Source organism: Vicugna pacos, chromosome 3, assembly GCF_048564905.1.
Source record: "Vicugna pacos chromosome 3, VicPac4, whole genome shotgun sequence".
Taxonomy (NCBI): Eukaryota; Metazoa; Chordata; class Mammalia; order Artiodactyla; family Camelidae; genus Vicugna; species Vicugna pacos.
In genome coordinates this window covers 77,166,222-77,185,920 of record NC_132989.1, presented here as the reverse complement: position 1 = coordinate 77,185,920, position 19,699 = coordinate 77,166,222, and the positions used below count along the sequence as shown (strand labels likewise).

At 32.3% G+C, this 19,699-nt stretch overlaps 1 protein-coding gene across 7 annotated transcripts in view; it reads right to left on the bottom strand.

Annotated features, from left to right (window-relative positions):
• CENPK (centromere protein K) overlaps window positions 1-19,699 on the bottom strand; it is a 55,922-nt gene that overhangs the window by 31,377 nt on the left and 4,846 nt on the right. For all 7 annotated transcript variants that reach the window (XR_012071427.1, XM_072958593.1, XM_072958597.1 and 4 more), the window contains exons 2-6: window positions 17,753-17,902; window positions 15,824-15,880; window positions 12,381-12,453; window positions 8,558-8,604; window positions 46-128 (exon numbers count right to left, since the gene is read on the bottom strand). Coding sequence is in view for 6 of the 7 variants with exons in the window: in XM_072958593.1 (XP_072814694.1) it covers window positions 46-128; window positions 8,558-8,604; window positions 12,381-12,453; window positions 15,824-15,880; window positions 17,753-17,869 (377 nt within the window). In the remaining variant the exon portion in view is untranslated. The remainder of the gene's footprint in view (window positions 1-45; window positions 129-8,557; window positions 8,605-12,380; window positions 12,454-15,823; window positions 15,881-17,752; window positions 17,903-19,699) is intronic.

The window sequence follows — 19,699 nt, the reverse complement described above, 5'->3', positions numbered from 1 at the left end:
TACAAGTCAATATATATCAATGATTAATGGTACTTTTAAATATACCTTTCCAAATCTTCCTTTAACTTTTCATTCCTTGACTGAATAGTAGATAGTACCAATTCAAGGTCACCTCTCGATTTTTGGAACTAAAATGAAATAATTAAAATTAATTGCTTAGTCTTTAATCCTATAAATAATTATATTTCTGAACAATGGTGAAATTTACATATTGGTCTAGAATATATATTCAGACATCAACAGCAAAAAAGCGCAGGAGAAAGTCTTTGAAAGGGAAATATACAGCAGGTACTAAGTTCTTTGTAATATTTCACTGTTAAATTAAAAAAATAAGGAGTTTGAGCAATAAATTTTAATTTCATACTGAAAGGCAATTTAATGGTGAATTTTCAGTAAAAAGGAAGATTAGGTCTTTTTTCTAAGGAGACTATACAAAAGAGACACAAATTAATATCACTTAGTCAACATTTATTGATCAGTTTTTGACCACCAGGCATTGTTGAAGGAGTCAGAGATGTAAAGGGATGTAAAGGTGAACAGAACAAAGAGAGGAATCCAGAGAAACAAATTTGTAAGTCCAGGGAGGGATAAGTACCATGAAGTAAAAATAAGTCAAAACAAGAGTATAGAAATGAGGAGCAGGGATGGCTTTTTTAGGTAGGATGATATGGAAAGACCTCTCTAATCAGTTAACAGTTTAGTAGCAGAGAGAGAAGGCAAATGTAACCTATGTCACTATCTAGCAAAAGAATGTCCTAGGCAAAAGGAACTGTAAGTATAAAGGCCCTGAGGCAGGAGTATGCTGAAGGTATCTGAGGAACACAAAAGAAGGCTGTGTGGCTATAGGGGGTTAACAATAAGCTCTAGATTTTCAAGAATCCTTTAGTTTCTAGAATACATTAGCTAGTTCCATTCCCCTGATGTTAAGGGTTTCCATTAGCTTTTTATAAATCTAAATCAGTGGTAATATAAGGCTGTATATTATAAACCTTAGAGTCACTATGAAAAAAGAGATAAAACTAATAAGCTAATAATATAAATAATGTGCTTATTTTTAAAAATACACAATCCAAGAAAGTAAGAAGAGAGGCAAACAGGAACAGAGAAAAGGTAGGACAAATAGGAAAGAAAAATCATGTAATTTTAATGCAGCCATGTTGATATTACATTAAATATGATCCAATAATGTAATTTTAAAAAATCAATAATAGAAAGATACCTGGAAAAATCTGCAAATATTTGGATAGTGAAAATACACTTCTAAATAATCTGTGGATGAAAGAAGTAATCAGAAGGAAAATAAAAAAGTATTATACACTGTCTGAAAATAAAAATAAAATTAAAATTTCTGGGATGAAGCAAAAGAGGTACTCAGATGAGAATTTACACTACTAAAAGCTTATACTAGAAAAATGCTGTCATTTAATGACCTCAGCTTCCACCATAAGAAACTAGAAAAAGAGCAAATAAAATAAAAAATAAGCTGAAGAAAAAATGATAAAAAGTTGAATCAATGAAATAGAAAAACAAAAATAGGAAAAAAGCAATGAAACCCAAAGCTGATTCTCTGAGAAGGTCAATAAAATTACCCAAACTAATGAAAGGAGAAAAAAGGACATAAATTACCAACATCAGGAGTGGGAAAACTAGCATTACTATAAACATTAAAATGGTAATGGAGCGACGCTATGAATAATTTTATGTCAATAAATTTGAAAAATAGATGAGCAAACTCTTTGAAAGTCACAAACTACCAAAGCTCAGAGAAAAACAGAAAACCTGACTAGCCATAAAGAAACTGAAATTACAGTTTAACATTTTCACACACACATAAAATTCCAGACTCAGACAGCTTCACCTATAAATTCTGACAAACATTTAAGGAGTAAGTAATACTAATTTTATACAAATTCTTTTGAAGAGAGATTAGTTCTGAAATCATTCTATTTGCCTTGTATTACCCTGATACAAAGATGTTACAAGAAAAGAAAACCACAGACCAGTATCTCTCAAAAAATAGATACAAAAGTCTTTAAAAAATTTTAGCAAATTAAGTTCAACCATAAATTTAAAAGATTAATACATTACAGCAAAGTGGAGTCTATCCTTAGGAATAAACTTAAACAGTTGAAGTCAGTTTTTAAATATTTATCAATGAAATTTACTATATTAAACTGAAAAAGAAAAAAATCTTCTCAAATTCAGAAAAAATAGAGAGACAAAATTCAATATTAATGCATGATTTTTAAAAAAGACTTCATAAATTATAACAGAGGTAATTTTCTCAATTTTATTAATGGCATCTATGAAAAATTTACTGCTAACATACACTTAATGGTGAAAGAGCAAATGCTATCTACTAAGATTAGGAATAAGGCAAAAATGTCCATTCTGCCCACTTGAATTCAATATATTACTAAATATTCTAGGACAGTACAAAAAGCCAAAAAAAAAAAAAAAAAGGCATAAAAAGCATCCAGATGGAAAAGAATAAATAAAACTGCCTTGACTGCAAATGATATGACTAGCTAATATAGCAAATCCTACAGAATCTACAAAAAAGCTATTAGAAAAAGGGCTTTATCATGAACACTAGAGACAAGATTAATATATAAATATTAACTGTATTTGTACATACTAGCAATAAATAATTGGAAATTGTAATTCTAAAAAGGAATACAATTTTAATAACATAAAAATATGAAATACTAAATGGATGAATTTGTTAAAACATGTACAAGACCTGCACACTTCCATTATAATTTATAAAGTCTTTTTTAAAATCATGAATATTGAGTTTTGTCATTTTTTTTTAATTCATTGAGATCATCAAATGCTTTTTTCTTTTTTAGTCTGTTGATACAGTGAATTACAAAACATTGGTGAGATAAACTTTCAAAATACCAAATAAATGCAGACCTTAATAAATACAGAGACCATACAGTACTCATGGATTTGAACTGAACTCAGTATGTAGGAGATGTCACTTCTCCTCGATTAAAACTACAGATTCAAGGCAATCTCAGTCAAAATTTCAGTTAGCTTACTTATGGGATAGACAAGCCAACTCTAATTTATATGAAAATACTAAACAATTTTGGTAAAGAACAACAAAGTTAGAACTCATACTATTTAATTTCAAGACATTAAAAATCTTCAGTAAACAAAACAATATGGTATTTGACCTAAAGACAGAAGCAGAGAACAAAGGAAGATAAACATCCACAGCACAGAATGGAAGAAAAATGGAGAGTCTAGAAATAGATCCACATGTATATGGTCAATTAATTTTCAATGCATGTGCAAAGAAAATTCAAAAGCAAGAAAACAATTTTTCAACAGTTTGTGCGGGAACAATTAGTATGCATATGAAAAAAAAGAACCTTTATCAATAACTCATTCCACATATAAACATTATTTCAAAATTGGTCACAGATCCAAATACTAAATGTGAAACTTTAAAATTTCTTAAAAAAAGAAAAAAAATGCAGGAAAATCTGTGATTGCAAGTTGAGCAAATATTTTTATATTTGAGTGTAAATCTTTAAAAAAAACTTGATTAAGTTGGGTTAATCAAATTAGGAATTTAAACCCTTCAAAAGACACCATTAAGAGAATAAAAAGAAGTGTGCAAGAAAGATCTAAGGCATCAGCTGCTCTAAGGTCAGTTACTGTAGGAAGAAATTATCACTGAAAGTTAAAAATAATAGAAACAATTCTCTGAAAGTTGGCTCACTGGATGCACAAGAAAATGCAAAATAAAGAGAGACAAGATAACTATCTGACTCCTTTGTTATTTTTATCTGTAATAGTTAACATGAAAATGGGGAAGGGAAGTAGCTCAGTGGTACAGCACATGCTTAGTAGCACAAGGTCCTGGGTTCAATCCCTAGTACCTCCATTAAAAAAAAAACCCAGAGGGCTCTTTTTTCCCCTCTGATTGACAGTAACAGCTTTATTGAGATATAAATCACATACCATACTATTCACCCATTTAATGTGTGTAATTTTAGTATATTCATAGAGTTGTGCAAACATCAGCATAACCAATTTTAGAACATTTTTATCATCTCACAGGAACACTTGTTAGCAGTAGCCATTAATATCTAACAGATACTCCCTGTTTCCTCTCCAAATATCCAGCCTTAATCAACAAGTAACATCTATTTTCTGTCTCTATAGAATTTTCATATAAATGGAATCTTACGTGATCCTTTCTGAATGGCTTCTTTCATTAAGCATAATGTTTTCAAAGTACATCCATATCAATATATATGACCTTATATCAATACTTTATTTCTTTTTATTGACAAATATGCCATTGTACAGATATATCACATTTTATTTATCCTTCCACCAGCTTATGAACATTGGGTTGTTTCCTCTTTTTGGTCATTAAGAAAAATTCTGCTATAAACATTCATGGGTAAGTTTTTGTGCGGACACACATATTTTCATTTCTCTTCGGTATATACCTAGGAGAGAAACTGCTGGTTCAAAGAATAATTTTATCACCTTTTGAGGAACTAGCAGACTGTAATCAAAAGTGGCTGCACCATTTCACAATCTCACCAGCAGTGTGTAAGTGCTCTAATTTCTCTGCAACTTCACCAACACTTATTATTATTATCTGTCTTTTGATGATAGTCCTCCTAGGAGGTGTAAAATTGTTCCTTTTTAAAATTTACATCCTGTTATTTAGTGGACTAAAAAAATTTTTTTATCTCTCTGAAGATGTTATTTTACTAAGTTCTCTTTGTTCCTTGAATTGTCTCTATTTCCTTATGATTCATCTTTGTCAATTATTCTGGATTTCTGCCTTTCTATTTGGAGGTATTTCACAAATGTCAATATCATTGGCTGGCCTTTCTTTTTAACTGAATTATAGTTGATGTACAATATTATATAAGTTACAGGTATATAGTGATTTACAATTTTTTTTTTGTAGGGAGAGATAATTAGGTTTATTTATTTACTTATTCTTAGAGGAGGTACTGGGGATTGAACACAAGACCTCATGCATGCTAAGCATGCACTCTAGCACTTGAGCTATACCCTCCCCACTGTGATTCACAATTTTTAAAGGATATATTCCATTTATAGTTATTATAAAATATTGGCTATCTCTCCTATGCTGTACAATATATCCTTATTTTATACATAATAGTTTGTACCTCTTAAACCCCTAATCCTATACCCTGCCTTCCCTCTTCCCTCTCCCTACTAGTAACTACTAGTTTGTTCTCTGTATCTGCGAGTCTGCTGCTTTTTTGTCATATTCACTAGTTTGTCATATTTTTTTAGATTCCACGTATAAGTGATATGTGGTATTTGTCTTTCCCCATCTGACTAATTTCACTTAGCATAATACCCTCTAAGTCCACCCATGTCACTACAAATGACAAAATTTTCATTTTTATGGCTGAGTAGTATTCCTGTGTGTGTGTGTGTGTGTGTGTGTGTACATACACACACACACACATACATACGTGACCTCTTCTTTATCCATATCTGTTGATGGACACTTAGGATACTTCCCTATCTTGCCAGTTGTAAATAATGCTGCTATGAACATTGGTGTGCAAATATGTTTTCAAATTAGTGTTTTCCTTTTTTCAGATAAATACCCAGGAGTGGAATTGCTGGGTCATATGGTAGTTCTATTTTTAGTTTTTTGAGAAACCTCTATACCATTTTCCATAGTGGCTGCACCAATTTACATTCCCATCAATGGTATACAAGGGTTCCCTTTTCTCCACATCCTCTCTTGTTATTTGTATCCTTTTCAATGACAGCCATTCTGATAGATGTGAGGTGATACCTCATTGTGGTTTTTGATTTGCATTTCCCTGATGATTAGTGATGTTGAGCATCTTTTCATGCGCCCGTTGATAATCTGAATGTCTTCCTTGGAAAAATGTTAATTCGGATCTTCCACTCTTTTTTTAATTGCTTTGTTTATTTTTTTTTGATGTTGAGTTGTGTGAGTTCTTTGTATATTTTGGATATTAACGCCTTATCAGATATATCCTTTGCAAACATCCTCTTCCATTCAATAGGTGGTCTTATTGTTTGTTGATAGTTTTCTTCATTGTGCAAACACTTTTTAGTTTGGTATTGTCCCATTTGTTTATTATTGCTTTTATTTCATTTACTCTAGGAGACAGATACAAAACAATATTGCTATGATTTAAGTCAAAGAGTGTTCTGCTTATGCTTTCCCCTAGAAATTTTATGGTTTCGAATCTTATATTTAGGTCTTTAATCTATTCTGAGTTTATTTATATACATAGTATTAGTGAATGTGCCAATTTCATCATTTCACATGTAGCTGTCCAGTTTTCCTAGCACCACTTATTGAAGAGACTCTTTCCTCCATTGTATATTCTTGTCTCCTTTGTTGTAGATTAATTGACCATAAGTCTGTAGCTTTATTTCTGGACTCTCTATTCTGTTCCACTGATCTATGTGTCTGTTTTTGTGCCAGTACCATAGTGTTTTGGTTGTTGTAGCTTTGTAGTATAATCTGAAGTCAGTGAGTGTAATATCTCAAGCACTGTTCTTCTTTTTCAATATTATTTTGGCTATTCAGGGTCTTTTGTGTTTCCCTACAAATTTAAAAGTTATTTGTTCTAGTTCTGTGAAAAAAATGCAATTGGTATTTCGATAGGGATTACAGAGTGCCATGGACAGTATGGTCATTTTAACAATATTAATTCTTCCAATCCAAGAACATAGTATACCTTTCCATCTGCTTGTGTCTTCAATTTCTTTCATCACTGTCACAGTTTTCCAAGTACAGGTCTTCTACTTCCTTAGGTAGGTTTATTCCTAGGTATTTTCTTTTTGATGTGATGATAAATGATAAATGGGATTGTTCCCATAATATCTCTTTCTGATAGTTAATTGTTAACGTATAGAAATGCAACAAATTTCTGTATATTAATTTTGTAACCCATAAATTCACTAAATTCACTGATGAGCTCCAGTAGTTTTCTGGTAATGACTTTCAGATTTTCTATGTATGCTATCACATCATCTGAAAACACTTTTACCTCCTCCTTTCCAGTTTGGATTCCTTTTACTTCTTTTTCTTGTCTGATTGCTATGGCTAGGAATTCCAATACTAAGTTGAATAAAAGTTGGCCATTCACATTTAAAACTCAAAAACATACTCTGTTTATGAGTGAGGCTTCTGATGTATAGCCGCCTTGCTTTTCACTGGGAACCCCCATACATTAATACTTATAGGCTTTTTTCCCTTGAGCCATTTAGATTTTTCAGAGAAGATTATTTTATCTCCAGTCTGAGGCTTCTTTTATACCGGACTGCAGGGCCTCAAGAGACAGATCAGGAGTTGGTACTTACACCATACAAGTATAAAATTGTTGACTTGAACCTTCTGATTTTTGACCTCACACCACATCTACTAAACACCCAACCTGGTATCACTGAGTCCAGATTCTCAATACTTTAATGTCTCCATACCATATACTTCCAGTTTTCAGGCTTGTGGGTAAAAGTTAGCTGCTTGATCGCAAAAGAGACAGTGAAAGAGAAAGGGAGACGGGGTCTAATAGTCTGTTCTTACTTTAAAGAAATCTCCTTTTTTTTTTTTGTTTTTTTTTTTACATTTTTTATTGATTCATAATCATTTTACAGTGTTGTGTCAAATTCCAGTGTTCAGCACAATTTTTCAGTCATTCATGGACATATACACACTCATTGTCACATTTTTTTCTCTGTGATTTATCATAACATTTTGTGTATATTTCCCTGTGCTATACAGTGTAATCTTGTTTATCTATTCTACAATTTTGAAATCCCAGTCTATCCCTTCCCACCCTCTACCCCCCCCCCACCGGTAACCACAAGTCTGTATTCTCTGTCCATGAGTCTATTTCTGTCCTGTATTTATGCTTTGTTTTTGTTTTTTAGATTCCACATATGAGTGATCTCATATGGTATTTTTCTTTCTCTTTCTGGCTTACTTCACTTAGAATGACATTCTCTAGGATCATCCATGTTGCTGCAAATGGTCCTTGTTTTTAATTTCGCACTTAAACACTGAATTTTGAAGTACCAAGTTCTTTCAAATCCGAAGACTTTCTTCAGTTCTGTAGGGTAGATAATCTCTCTTATCATCCCTATTTCTGTTTCTAGGCACACAGATACTATTTCCATGCTCTATAACCTTCTTTAAAATTCTTGTTTGTTTCTATCTTCCCTCCTACACTTTGGTCTAAAAACCTTACACTTTAAAAACATGTCTTTATCAACATTTATGTTAACTTTTGAGAAGGACAGATATATGTATGAACACATAGCTATGTTTAACCTTTTTGCTTTTATTATGGAGAGTTTAATCAGCTGAAAATTGAACACAAGAGTAAAATTTACATATTAAATTCAAAATCCAAATTTTTAAAAATACTCTGTTCAATAAAACAATACGATTTTAAAATGGTTTTATCTTACTCGTCACAGCATGAACTTATCCAAAACATTTCTGCTTACAAATTATTTGGGATCACTATAAATTCATTAAGTGACTTACCTCTTCTTTTCCTAATGCCACCAGAACTTCTTCATTCAGTGGAATCACTACAGGAACAAAATGGAACAAAATGAAACAAAATTATACATATACTTAGTTAACTCTCAAAAACCAAGAATTTGATTTTGTAGTTTCAAAGATACCCCCTTTTCTTTCCATTTATATATTATAGAACATTTAATAAAATGTGTACAGTTTCTATGAAATTAGTTTTATTTAACATCTTTACACATATAGCCAACTTAAATATAATTTTAATGTGACATTTATGCATTTTGTTTTTAGTGCCTTTTTATTTTCCCATTTTGTTTTCCCTATCCCTCAAAAAAAATTAATAATCTATAGCATATTGCTTAAATAGTTCTCTGTGGTCATATGATTCTATGCATACATATATATATATGTACATATACATACGAGGGTTATTAATTTTGTCATTGCTGGTTTTAAGAATAGGATCATATCATACACATTATTTGTATTTTCATTCAACAAAACTCCCCATGGGAATCCTTTCTGTTCATTTGGTAAAAGTCTAATTCATAAATTAAAACAAAAAAAATTTTAAGGGGAGGTAATTAGGTTTATTTATTTATTTATTTAAATGGAGGTACTGGGGATTGAACCCAGGACCTCACACATACTAAGCAGGCACTCTACCACTTAGCTATACCCTCCCCCTAATTCATACTTTTTTATGCTGCATTATATTCCACAGAGTGAATATACCATAATGTATTATGTAATTCTGCTGTTGACTGAGCTATGACTTTGTGTCTAATTTTTAGCAACAAAAAACAATAATGCAGGAAGCATTCTTTTATTTGTGTCTTTAATACTGGTGCCTTCATTTCTGTGGGACAGATTCCCAGAAATGAAATTTCACTGATTAAAATGTGTATTTTGAATTTTAAAACAGGATGCTGGATTCTTGTTTTAAAATTTTCTAGGAGCAATAAATAAGAAACAGCAAAAGATACTATAAAGACTTCTAAAATTTTTGCCAGTCTTATGAGCATGAACTAAGAGTTCATTGTAATTTTGGTAGCAAAATCAAATCCTTACACTTGGAAAAGTTCAACCCTTATACTTAAAAAAGTTTACCTTTCCTAATAAAGTGTTATTGAAAATTTCACAAATGATACGTTACTGAAAACTTTCTAAGCTATCTGCTATTCTAGAAGGTCTTTTAACAGGAAAAAGCTATGTGCTTCATAGGCCCTATATTTGAATTAATTATAGGCAGCCCCAGGAAGGCTATACAATGAAAAGGATACTAAGAACATAAAGCTTAAAAATCTCCCTCTTGGCCAGTGTGGCCAAAAGTAGCATTTCAATATTCATTCAATCATTTCAACCAGTACAATATGGCAGGCTCTAAGAATATAAAGATTTTAGAAGTCTTTCCAGTATGGTAGCCTATGGGACTCGCAACCCTAAGCACAGTAGGTATTTGACCAACAGATCAATGTGTTCAGTGTTACCAGTACAATGTGTGTATGTAAGGGGTGATGATAGTTAGAAAAATAAAAATTTAAAATTTTCTGACATACAGCATTCAAAAGAATAAAGTACTTAAGAACAAATTTAACTCAGGAGGCAAAAAACTTGTGTACTGAAAACTATGCAATGCTGACAAAACAAATTAAAGACACACCAACAAATAGAAAAAAAATCATGTGTTCAAGGATTATAAGATTTAATATTTAATATTATTAGGATGTCAACACCAAAGCAATATACAGAGTCAGTAAAATTCCTATCAAAATCCCAATAATGTTTTTTGTAGAAATAGAGAAATCCTTCCTAAAAGAACAAAGTTGAAGGTCTCATATTTCCCATTTCAAAACTTACTGAAAAGACATAGTAATGAAAACAATGTGCTACTGGCATAGAGACACACATATACAGACCAATGGAAAAGAACAGAGCCCAGAAATAATAATTCTCACTGTGTGATCAATTGATTTTTGACAAGAGTGCTAAGACAATTCAATACGGGAAAGAACAGTTTTCTCAGCAAAAGTACTGGGAAAACTAGATAATACATACGCGAAAGAATGAAGTTGGACCTTCAACTTTTAAGTTTGAACATTTCTATAACTAAAAAAAAAACGTGATCAAGAGATAAAAAGTTTATTATAATAAAGTAGTGGATTGGTGATAAAGGCCTAAAGTAAATCTGTGGCAGTAGGGCTCAATATTTACAGACTATATGTGAAATACGAAAAATCTAGAAGTATCTAGAAGGACTCTTAAAATCATGGCTGATCAAATAGATCCCATTCAGTGGGTCAAGGAATGGAGATCAATTCATGAATCTGAGGCATCTGTAGAATAATTCGGAAAGGATATCTAGAAGGTAGAGGGATATGTAAAGTGTGATGTTACAAAGAAGTCTGATTTGGATATATAGACTTGAGAGTTGTTACAACAATTCTATGTCCTTTCCCCATTCCTCCACCCTTTCCCACCCTGTCTAAGTGCATAATTTGAAATCCTAATCCCCAGTACCTCAAAATGTGAATGCATTTGGAGCTAGATCTTTAAATAGGTAATTAAGTAAAAATGAGGTCATCATGGTAAGCCCTACTCAGTTATGACTGGTGTTCTTATACAAAGAGATTAGAACACAGACAGGTGACCCTGTTAAGACACAGGGAGAAGCCTCAGAAGAAATCATTCCTGCCAGCACCTTAATCCTGGACTTCTAGCCTCCACAATAATGGGAAAATAAATTTCTGTTGTTTAAGCAACCCAGTCCATGCTACTTTGTTATGGCAGACCTAGCAAGCTAATATAGAAGTCTAATACAAATATAACACATAAAAATAGAAGCAGAAAACATAATCCTGAAAGAGCATAAAAAGAAAGAAGTGAAAAAAGCTGAATGTAGTCATTTGGAAAACACCAACATTTTAACAACAGAGTATGAGTAGTCACTGAGATGGTCAATATAATGCTAGAGGAGGCAATATGATACACAGTTGAATGCAAATTAAAATCACAATTGTATATAGATACCTAGCAGAAGTGCTAAAATTAAAAAGGTTACTAGATGGCAGTGAAGACAGAGAACAGTGCTGGACATTGGCATGAATATAGTAATTGAAAAAAAGAATGCAGATAAAATTGTCTAGGAAGAGAATGAGGAGAAAAGAATTCCAATAACTGGAATAGAGAATGATAAGCCTACAAAGGAAACTAAGAAAGGAAGTAGGGGGAACTAAAGGAAAGGAGACAGGGGACAGGAGAAAGAAGGAAGACATACAAAAAAAAAAAGGGTGCAATCTATATAGAAGATCAAATACAGATGTAAAAATCCAACAGAGAAATGTAGGCTTTCATAAGACAAAAATATCTTCTATTATTGTAACTACAAATTTTTAAGTCATCTTTTTTTCTCAACTAAAAGCAAAAATATAGTTGGCCTCAGTTGGACAAGTCAAAAGGCAACATAAAATCTATGTGGCCCTTATGTAAATAAGCATCTAAAAGAATTTCTCTCTTCCACTAGGTAAGTTTCATTCATTAAGAAACAATTTACAGTTTCTACTGGAGCATATAAAAAAATGATGGCTATTAATAAAGTCTCCATAATGAAGATTACTATACTCTAATGTGAGACAGATACATTCATCTATAATAATAAAATAAGCATAAAATAATAAATGTAAGAAGAGAAAATTAAGGTGACTTCCTAATATCAATGGAATTTAGGTAATTTCAAGAAAGCTAAATGGATCTTGAATTCTTGCGACCATTAAATTAATTCACCATTAATTTGTTCACAAAAATATAAACCTAAAAATAAGAATCTTACTTTCAGGAGTTTCTTTCCGCCATTGACTGAGTTCAGAAGTCAAACATTTCACTTGCATAATTAATAATGACAGCTATGAAACAAAACAAACAAGGGAATAAAACAGTCACTTCTTGCATGTATTCATAGAAGAAAGTGTAGAGTCTTAATTCTTTAATACAAGTTCCTAGCACATATGGCTAATATAACAGCCATCTAAACTATTAAAAAGTATCACTCCAAACAGAATTTTTGCTTTAAACTACACTAATTATAGCTCATCAACTGCCATTATGCTAGTGAGAGAGTATTAAAAATGATCAATTCTAACTTCATCATTCAACCTAAAAAAACCTGAGTACATTAAGTTTATTCCCTATGTTAATATTCTTTAAAAATATGTTATTTCTTGCCAATGTTTTTTAGACAAATTTGGTTTGAAGATGCTCTTTTTCCTCTCTATGCATTTTCAGAAAACTTGCAAATACATTTATCTGAGTAGCTAAAAATAAATTTAAACACATACATAGAGACAATTATAAAATGAGACTGGTTCCACAAGTCACATATAAAAACCAGTTTTACAGCACAATAGTTTGTTAATTGTGTACCCCTTTAGCCAAAGATAAATTAGGATAAACGTTTTTGATATTAGGTAGTTCTAATCACTGTAATTTAATAATTACAAACCTATGTGATATATCTGTTGTCCGATTAGACCATGAAATTAAAATCTGTGTATGCTTAAAGTTAAATTTCAGAACATTTATCTCTTCTATGTAATTCTTATAGGTAGCAAAACAGATCAAAAATTCACATTTCAGAAATGCAGTAAATATTTCTGTAATAACACTAAAAGGACACCAAGTCCCGTCTTTCTTTAACCAATTTTTATGATACAGAGCAGGTAGCTCTAAGACCCTCCTCCCGATCATAATATTGTCTGTTGAACAGTCAGAGGAAAAAAACCTAGTCTCTTTGAAAGGTTTAATTATATAAAAATGCATTTCCATGCATTAAAATTTTTACAAAACAGAGTTTAACATTATTTTCTTATAGATAATTAAATAAGAATGTAAAAAAGTTTTTTGTGAACTATAAAGTGATTTATAAATGTTTATTATTATTATTACTAGAAAAAATTCTTAAAAAGCAGTATTTAAACTAGGCAAAACTATCACAACGAAAAGGAATCTACATCACTTTTCCTGAATATATTAGAATGAAATATATAAAATTACTGATACTTATTTTTTAACCTATTAAAAAACTGTAATTTCAGTTTAATCTCATACTATACCGATGAAACACAGCTCTTACCTTGCTAAAGCCCAGCTAAAGCAAACACCCAAATTATTTCTGACCCTGCTATAAAATTCAACCCTTTCTAAAGAAGAAAATAACAGTAGTATTTCTAAAATGATTTAAACACGATTTTTTTTAATCTTGCCATTTTCCCACTTAAATATCTAACTTCTTGCTTTAGAAAATGGATTGAGTTTTAATATGGAAGCTTTGGAGTTAATAGGTATGCAGAAAAGAGTTAAAAAGTAAGCCTGAGATTATCTGTAAAGGCTTGCTTGCAACGTTGGGCCCTGGCTTGCATCTGGGAACCTAGATCTTGAGATGGTTCCCACCAACCTAACTGATAAGAGTAGTTCACTGTACAAAAATTTAATTTATGCTGAATACCTGCTTTCCTTCCAAGAGTCAGATATTTTGACAACTGCTAGGCAAAGAGTGCCTATATGACTACCCCCAACAAAAACCACTGGGCTCTGAGTGTCTAATGAGGTTCCCTGCTAGACAACATTTCACACTTGTCACAACTCCCTGGGGTAATTAAGCATATCTTATGTGACTCCCCTGGGAGAGGGCTCCTGAAAGCTTGTGCCTGGTTTCCTCTGGATTTCACCCCATGCTTCTTTTCCCTTTACTGATTTTACTCCACATCATTTCAACATAATAAATCTCAGCCATTAGTATGACTATAAACTGAGTCCCATGAGTACTCCTAGAGAATCATTAAACCTGGAAATAATCTTGGGGACACTGAAGACAGTAGGAAAAGACAATCTGTGGATTCTTTAGATAATGTTATTATTGACTATCTCAGGATACTGATTATTCACAACTACATAAGGCGATAGAGTCAAAACCAGTGTTTGGCTTACTGCCTGAAAATTATTCAGGAAACTTACAGGCTTCATCCCTCTAATTCTGATTCAGTAGGTCTCAATTTCTACAAGAATGACATTTCCGAAGGAAACCAGATGATAATTAATATGTTGTATGTTTTTCCAAATACAATATTTAGTTTTACCTGGTATAACAGAACACTTTATTAATCGATAGATACAATTTTTTCTTTTTACAAAAGCTAGCTTAATTTTTTATCACCAATTTTTGAAGATCTGGTGTAATAGGCACTTCCAAAAGTGACAAAGTAGGTTTTTCCCCCATTTCTTTCTCTTTCTCTCTCATTCTCATTTATTACTATTATTACACTCATATATTTTTATGTTTTCATATCATTATAATCAATTGAAGCCATTATTTCTTTTGATGCTCAAAGGATACCAAATTTGGACTGCAAGAGTCCCTTTAATTGGTTCCTTTGTCTTCTGACATGCTCCTACCAGTTTCGGAGAACTTTCATGGGAATTATTTGTACTCTGTTCTTAGACGTTTAGTCACGAAAACATTTTAATCTATTTGGTCAAATACATCTAAGTTTACTTTTACAATATCTAGTTTTCTATTATTAGCCAAGACGTTTTCCCCTGTACCTACCTAGATTGCATAAATAGTCTCAAGCTTTTGTTATAAGATTTTTACAGCAATCTATCTAGAACTTACGTTTATATAATGAAAGGGAGAAGTCTAATTTTATTTTCTCCCAGAAGGATACCTAGGTGTACCACCACCACTTATCAACTAATTCATCCCTTTCGCAAAGATTGAATTATCACCCTTGTCATATTCTAAATTCTTAATCTGTTGCACTGATCCACTAGTATATTCCAAAACTAATTCCATAGGTCTTTGATTATTAAAGTGAATATCTTAATCTTTTTTTTAAGCTTAGGGTAAAACTAGTTAAGATTCCACATGGACAGTAAAATAACTGGCTACTGCATCTAACATAAAGTAGGATGGTCTTCATTCTAATTTTTAACAAGGTACCATAATAGCAGCCAATGAGCAATTCACTCAAAGTTAAATGTATACGGTTGTTAGATAAACAATAAAGAAAATATTACCTTATTTATTTATAACATCTTATTCAAAATTTTTAGAATACTTCTCTTAAATCAGAAAGAGTAGAAAATCTTCCAAATCATTAGGCATACAGGTATTAACAAAGCTATTATACTTGGGATAAATATAGATGGACACAGTTCTTATCTAAACACAATGAATTCCACTTACCTATTTTTTAGGAAGAACAAAAGGATTCATACCTGAGCATTTGAATCAGTGAGTGTCTCAGTTCCAACAAGTGATAATTTATTCTGACACTTGATTTAAAAAGTAAAGAAAAACAAGTCACACACTATATAACCCACAGACAATTTTTCCTTTCCCTGTCCTTTTATATCAGTCAGTGTAATATTCCACTAAAACAATACACAAATATCTGATGTAAGAGAAGAGTTTGTTTAAATTCCTCACTTCCTAAGCAAGAAGATCAGGAAGGCAGCCAAACAAGGTGAATACATCAAAAGTAAAAGTAGATACCAGACTCAATACAGAATGAAAAAATGAGCATTGAAAAAAAAAAAAAACTAACAACTTGAGTGAATTAGAAACTATACAATGGAAAAATGGGAAATATAAAAAAAAACAAGAGAGAAAGCACTATAGAAAAATAAGAAAAGAGGTAAGAAGATAGTTAAGATCACAAGAAAATAAAGCCTTCAGGACACATTGCTTCTCCTCCATTAAAAAAAAACCCACAATTGTTAATAGTGATTTATATCTGTGTAAAAATATGGACAATTTAAATTTTGTGTTTATTTTTAGTTGCAGTAAAATTTGTTACCTTTAAATTTAAATTTCTGTATTAAAAAAATTTTCAAAAGTAAAAAAACAAGATTATATAAAGTATTTTCAAAATACAGTCATGATCCAGTGTACCAAGGCTATATGTTAAAAAATAATTTTAAAAAAAGGAAAAAAACCCACTAACCTGCCTTAACTTTACTGGGAAGAATATGATCCAAAAAATGTCTATGGCCTATATCATACATTACACTATTTTAAGCACAACAAATTTTTACCAGCATACAGTGTACCAGAAGTGACTCTATCTCATTAACTTAGAAAATGTACACACCTTTCAAACACAACATTTTCTAAATTAAATCATACTTCCACTTAAACTCCCTAAGTATGTGTTCTCCCCTTTCTATATATATATTTTAATTTGTTTTAGTTTTTGTTGGTAGAGGTAATTAAATTTATTTTATTTATTTTATTGGGAACCCAGGACCTTGTGCATGCTAAGCAGGCACTCTACCGCTGAGCTATACCGTCCCCACCTCTGTGTTCTCTGTCGTAGGAAATAACCCTACTGACCACTCAGTGGCCCAAACCAGGAACCTAAAACTATCTGTAATTCCCCCTCCTCAGTTCACAACAATTAACTTTCAAGTCCTTTTGGTCCAACTGTCTTAATATCTCTTGAATCTATTCTTCTATTTGCAATGACAGTATTGAGCCTTTCAGTACTTCTGACCAGGACTACTACTAGAGCCTCCTGAAGGCTCTACCTGTAGTCTCACTCTTCCATATTCCATCTTTTCCAAAATCACCAGAGTGATTTTCCCAAACCTCACCATATATCTTCATGTTTATAATTCTTTACTAATTTACCATAATATCCACTCAACAAAATGAGTCCTAATTTACATAAATCAAACTATTCTACTTAGAGTTCTCTAACCTCTTCCAACCATTATATATTTTGTCCTTTCTGCTTTGTATTCCCTCATTTTCACAGGCTAACTCCTATTTATCCCTTAGAAATGAATTGAGTCATTTAGATAGCTTTTAGAAAGCTATCTTTGACTCTCAGTCTAGGCTTGGTACTTCTCCTAAGTACACATATTCTTTGCACTTTAACACAATACTTCTAATATAATTGCTATTGCCTCCTTAGATGATAATCTCCTTGAGGGCAAGGATTGCCATAATTTTTTCTCTTTCTACAGCTTACCTACTATAATGTTTCTTGAATGAAAGCATATAGGTCTAAAAACTATATAAATATATATCATAATCTAATGGCTTTCAAGAACCAGCACTATTATTTCTTTCCTAAGTCTATTACTGAAATGGAATTAATTTTTATAGTAATTAATATATCACTTTCATCTCTTGATACTTACTTCTTCCATATCTTTCCACATTTCTTCACATTTTTTAATAAGTTCCTCTTCAGCATCTGTAACATCTTCCATATCTGTAGTACTATCTGGATCTAGATCTTGCTGATTCAATGACATGTGCTTGTGATTTTCTCAACCTTATAAGAAAACCTAAAGTAAAAATTGTTCATTTAACAGTATTTGTTGAATACCCATGACCTGCCAGATACTCACCTGGGAGCTAAAAATGTAACAGTGAACAAAGTGGACAAAAACCCCTCCTACCACTGAGTTTACAGTCTAGTTGAGAAAAACAATAAATTAAAAAGATTAAAATATATATACCATTGTAAATCAAATAATTTATAAGTACTGTGAAGAAAAGCAAGGCAGGGAAGAAAAACATAGGGAGTGCTGAGACAAGGGCAATGTAATTTTACATAAGGTGGTCATATAAGGTCAATGAGAAGTTGACAACTAAGCAAAAACATGAAGGAGAGAGAAAAGTAAGACATGGATATTTAGGGAAAGAGATGCTGGTGAGGGAACTGCAAGTACAAAGGCCTTGAGGTAGGAATATGACTGCTGTATTCCTAAAGCAGTAAAGTTGCCACTGTGATCAGGGCAGACTAAGAAAGTCAGAGAATACAAGATGAGGTCAGAGAGACAATAGGGATGAGATCATGTGGGCTTCACAGGCCATTTTAAGAACTGAGGCTGAGATGTTAAGTGATTAGAGGGTTTTGAACAGAGAAATGACATGATTTGAATTACACTTTAACATAATTCTGGTTGACTATAGCCAGTAAAGAGAGAGGCAAGAAAACCAGTTAGAAAGCTACTGCAATGATCCAGGTAAGATGGGAACCAGAATAACACTGAGGTGGTACAAAATGTCAAAGTGTAAATATATTAAGATACAGTCACCATGATTTCCTAACAGTCTGTATACAAAGTGTCAAAGAAAAAGATGAATCGATTATTATTTTAAAAGCTTAGGCCTAAGCAATTAGAAACATGAAGATGCCAATTACTGAGATGAGGAAGATGGCAGAAGAAAATAGATTCAACAAGACATGAGGGAGTGCTGATGAAGAATTCAGTTTAGGACATGCTAAATTTAAGGTGTCTATTAGTGGAGCTGCTAATTAGGTAACTGTGTGTGTGTGTGTGTGTGTGTTTGTGTGTGTATGCGCACACGCATGTATGTGTGTGTGTGTGTGTATATATATATATGTTTGAAGTTCATGGGAAAGTTTCAAGCTAGAATTTGAGAGTTATTCCCATCCAGATACTTAAAGCCATGAGGCTGGGTGAGATCAGAAAAGAAAGAGTGTACAGATAGAAATGAAAAGAGTTCCAGACCTGGAGAGATTAAGGAGATGAGTAAGAACTACCTAAATAATGTGAGGAATGACCAGTAAGGTAAGAGGAAAAACAAAACTGTGATAGCCTGAAGTCCAAGACAAGTGTCCAAGGAAGGAATAATGAACTATCAAATACTAGTGATAAGTAGGTCAATAAGATAAATAGAGAATTGACAATTTACTTGACAATATGGATAGGGGACTGTATTTTCCAAAAATAGTCACAACAATAGTTCAGGTTGTCATTCCTTATTCAGAGGCAGAGCCTGTTAGCCTTGAATCTGAGAATGAGTTTCTGACTACTTTTATGAATAGAATACAATGGAAGTGATGTCACATGACTTCCAAGACTAAGTAATAAAAGGCTTACATCTGTCTCTCTCTCTCTCAGAATACTCACCCTTGCAACCCACCCACCATGCTGTGAGGAAGCCCAAATTAGCACAGATGTTAGGGCTAACTAACATTTAGCCCTTCTCCAAGTGGAGAAGCCCACACAGAAAGGAACTGAGGTTCCCAGACAAAAGATAGCATCAACCACCAGACACGCACGTGAAGTTTTCCAATGATTCAGCCCACAGGCTTTGAGTCTTCTAGACAA